Source organism: Buceros rhinoceros, unplaced genomic scaffold (assembly GCF_000710305.1).
Source record: "Buceros rhinoceros silvestris isolate BGI_N320 unplaced genomic scaffold, ASM71030v1 scaffold22328, whole genome shotgun sequence".
Taxonomy (NCBI): domain Eukaryota; kingdom Metazoa; phylum Chordata; class Aves; order Bucerotiformes; family Bucerotidae; genus Buceros; species Buceros rhinoceros.
The window spans coordinates 7,625-11,295 of record NW_010425430.1 but is presented as its reverse complement, the minus strand read 5'-3'; the positions used below and the strand labels follow the sequence as shown (position 1 = coordinate 11,295).

Genomic DNA, 3,671 nt, shown 5'->3' with positions numbered 1-3,671 from the left:
GCTCTCCCACACTTTCTCTTAGGACAAGCTTTCAGGAGCCTCGTGCACCCAGCAAAGTCTACAAGCTTCATCCACGAACTATCCATCTATGTGGCTAGAAGCTACCACTGCTGATCACCATCTCCACCCCATCAGATAGGACACGTGGACCAAGGCAAAGGGTCCCTTCTCCCTATGGGCCTCCCGAATCCCCTTCCCCTGCTCATGCCCGCAGAGAGCCTACCTAGAGTGTTCACAGTGACCACCTCACTGAAGGAGCTGGTGCCCAGCTTGTTTTGAGCCAAGACACTGAACTGGTATGCAGTCTCTGGTTCCAAAGTATCCACCAGTAGCCAACTGGAACCAGCTGGCACGGGGAGAGAGAGCCAGTCATGGGGGCCAAACTGGGCTCTCTTCATCCTGCCAAGAGAAAAGGGAGCATCCTCAGGGATGGTGCCGTCGACAGGGAGGACAGAGGCAGCATTAACTTCTCAAGCGAAAATGGAGCTTTCCCGAGCGATGGTTTGGTTTGACAGCAGCAATGTGTATGGATGTGGGGCAGTCACTCGCCACCCAAGAGCTTGCTTGGGGACAGAGCTCACGGGGACTGCCAGGCATGGGGCACCATCCCAATGCACCACCCCAGCATCCCCTGGCTCCTACGGACATGGCCACCAGCCTTCCTCTCTGCCACGCACCAGCTGCCTGCTCTGAGCAGACAAAAGCGGGGCCAACAGCCCTGCTCCGAGGTTATCCCCCTCAGTCCCACAGGCTGAAGTAGAAGCTGGCTCAGTTTTCTTCTGGTGCGTGCTGCAAAGGGGGCGGCTGGAGCAGGAGGTGGGCTCTGTTCCCATTTATACCTCAACAGCTCCTGAGGCCGAGCCAAGTTTTCCCTGAGCTGTCACCTGAACATGCAATCCCACAGGAGACATTTCACTAAATCACTCTTTCTGCCATATTCACCCAAGCCGGGGGCTGCCAGCACAGCCCAGGGCATCACTCAGGCTTTGGCGGTGCCGCAGAGCACTCATGAGGAGCGCAGGACACAGCCTTGCTGCTGGGGTCTAACCCACAAGCCCAGGGCAAAAAAACAGCTTCCAGAGCTGTCCCAGTGCGAGCCCAGCTCACATGAGCGTGCAGCCACCTCCACAAGCCACAGCCTCTCTGGGAAGCACCACGGTGGAAGAGCCCCATGTCCTGAAGCAGCATCACGATATTGCCAGTATCAGTTCTCATGTTAGAGATGCTCTGTGGATTCCCAGCACTCGACTGCACGTTTTGGAGGTGTCCGCAGAGGATTTGGGCAGGATTACTGCAGGTGGACTGTTCTGCCTAGGTAAGGGGGCATAGCTGTAGCCACTGGCATAGAGCCAGGCAAATCCTCCAAGTAGGAAGTAAAAGATGAAGCAAAAGACAAGCAATGCCACTATAAAGGGAGGAAAAAGTGAGGCAGGAGAAGCAGCAGCAAGCTATGGAAACGAGCAGGTCAGCAGAGAGCCATGCACAGTGGCTGTGGGCAGGAAAGCCTCTGTACCACCGCAGCTCCGGCTGGGACTACAGCTCCCAGGATCCCTCGCCACTGCAGCAGAGGGAAGGAGGGCAGCAAACGGCCCACTGCCCTGAGCAGGTTTCCCTGCAGCGTTTAAACCCACCACCTTCACGCTGCTTCTCCCCTGCACTGCTGGGCGCAGACACGCACTGGGGAGGGGGCTGAGCAGTGGGTAGAGCGGAGGGTCAATGCAGCATTAATCACCCGCGGGCCCAGGAGACCACCCTTGCTGAGGGTAACAGCGGGTTTGCAGGTGGGATGCTGTGGTGGCCCTGGAAATCCCTGGAGAGCAGGGTTTGCATTTCCAGCACTGACACTTGCAGAAGCAGGAGAGCATGAACTCCACAGGAGATGAAGCCATGTTTTGCTAGAGCATCCCATAGCCAAGGCAGGGAGGAAAACACACGGCTGGCCAGCACTCTTGACAGCACCAGGTGACCCAGCACCATCCCAGAACCCTGGTCCCAGCCAGCAGCACAGCTTCTGGGCTCACACCCTAGAGTCAGGGCAAGAGGGGGCTCTGCCTCCCCACCCCAAGTGCCCCCCAGCACCCCATAAATCCCCTAAGACAAGCTTGCTCCCCCTGCGCAGATTCTGAAGAGCCTTGAGGAGGCAGGAACCTGGCAGCAGGTTGTGGAGCACGAGCAGCAGCAGCTGCCACCTCCCTCCAAGGTGAGTCACACCTCCCTAGCCCAGAGGTTTAACCACTCCTTCCCAAGGGCGTTTCCATCAGAGCTCTGCTCACAGTCTCAATTATCCCCTCTGCTGGCTCCATTCCTCCTCCTCTCCATCTCTCAGACCGCCCAGCCACACCCCATGAGTGCCCAGCCTCGGAGCAGAGCAGCAATCATTACAGGCAGCATCTACCCTGTCTCCACTCTATCGGGGCGAATTAAGGCAAGGAAGGAAAGAGAGAGCGAGAAGAAAGGCTGAAGAACACCATCCTTGTCCTAGGAATGCATCAACCCCTCCATGTTTTCAAGGATGGCTCTTCAGAAGAGGAAAACAAGAGCAAGTGCAGAGCCCAAAGAAAAGCCCAAGTCACTGCAGCTACGTTTTGCCCTCTGCTCTGGGGAAAAAAGCTGGCAGGGCCAAGCCCAGTCCCACTGCAGGAAGGTGGGATGCACCCACTGGGTAGGGCAGGCTGGCACGGAAGCGATGGGAGCAAAGGCCCATGAGGCTCAGAGCCAGCCAGCATCTCACGGTGCCTGGTCATGAACTCAGCTGGGATTTAGCCACCTCCAGGGAGCCACAGAGCAGAGAGAAATAATTTCTGCTTAGTCACAGCTCTTCCAGGACGCACTCTATAAAGGTTGCATTTTCCATCCTCTCCTTGGCTGTTAAGCTTCATAAACAGTTTATCTTGAAATTAGATGCCAGAGGCAAAGTTACATGAATGCAAAGCGTCTGCCTTGTACCGTAAGCAGAATAAAACCTGCTGGGGCAGATGGAGGTACTGGCTAGCACAGAAGGGAGAGGAAACACAAGAACTACATGATCCCACCACCACCCAACCTCTCCAAGGCTCAGCCCTGCAATGCCCACGGGCACAGAGCCAGTCACACCACCCTCACCACCCCCCTCCTCCTCCCGGCTGCTCAAAGCTCGGGTCAGCTAGGAAGGAAAAGAAGCAGAGAGCAAAAGCATGCCGGGATGACTCACAGAGGGCCGTACCAAACTGAGAAAGTCTGCTCGTATCCACCGTCATAGCCGGGCTCCCAGGAGACATTGGCTGAGGTCATGGCGACCACGACGTGCACGCTGGTCGGGGCGTGAGGGCTTGTGCCTGCCGGGAGAGAGGGACGGGTTAAAGGGGAGCAAGACCACAGCTTCTAGCCATGATCTGAGGTGACTCCTCTTGCACCAAGCAAAGGCCAGCCCATTTCTGTTAGAAACAGCAACAAGACAGCTCTGTCCACAGGTGGCCAGAAAAAGCAGAAGAATAGAGCTCCACCAGTAAGTATCAATTAAAGAGACATTGCTCAAGCATCCCCACCTCCTGCCTGGCCAGCACGCTGCCTGGGGGTCTCTACCCAGGCCCCCGCCACCAGCCATCCCCAAGGACCCATCCCCACGACCTGTCCCCCGCCCTGCCCATACCTACGACAGTAAGGTGGGTGCTGGCAGTAATGCTTGCGGCGAT

The 3,671-nt window shown here is 56.9% G+C and overlaps 1 protein-coding gene across 1 annotated transcript in view; it reads right to left on the bottom strand.

Moving 5' to 3' along the window:
* Positions 1–3,671, bottom strand: part of LOC104497860 (protein turtle homolog B) — a gene marked incomplete at both ends in the record, with an annotated part of 14,890 nt that overhangs the window by 4,539 nt on the left and 6,680 nt on the right. The window contains 2 exons of the mRNA XM_010141160.1: positions 224–399; positions 3,191–3,314. Of these exons, the coding sequence (XP_010139462.1) occupies positions 224–399; positions 3,191–3,314 (300 nt within the window). The remainder of the gene's footprint in view (positions 1–223; positions 400–3,190; positions 3,315–3,671) is intronic.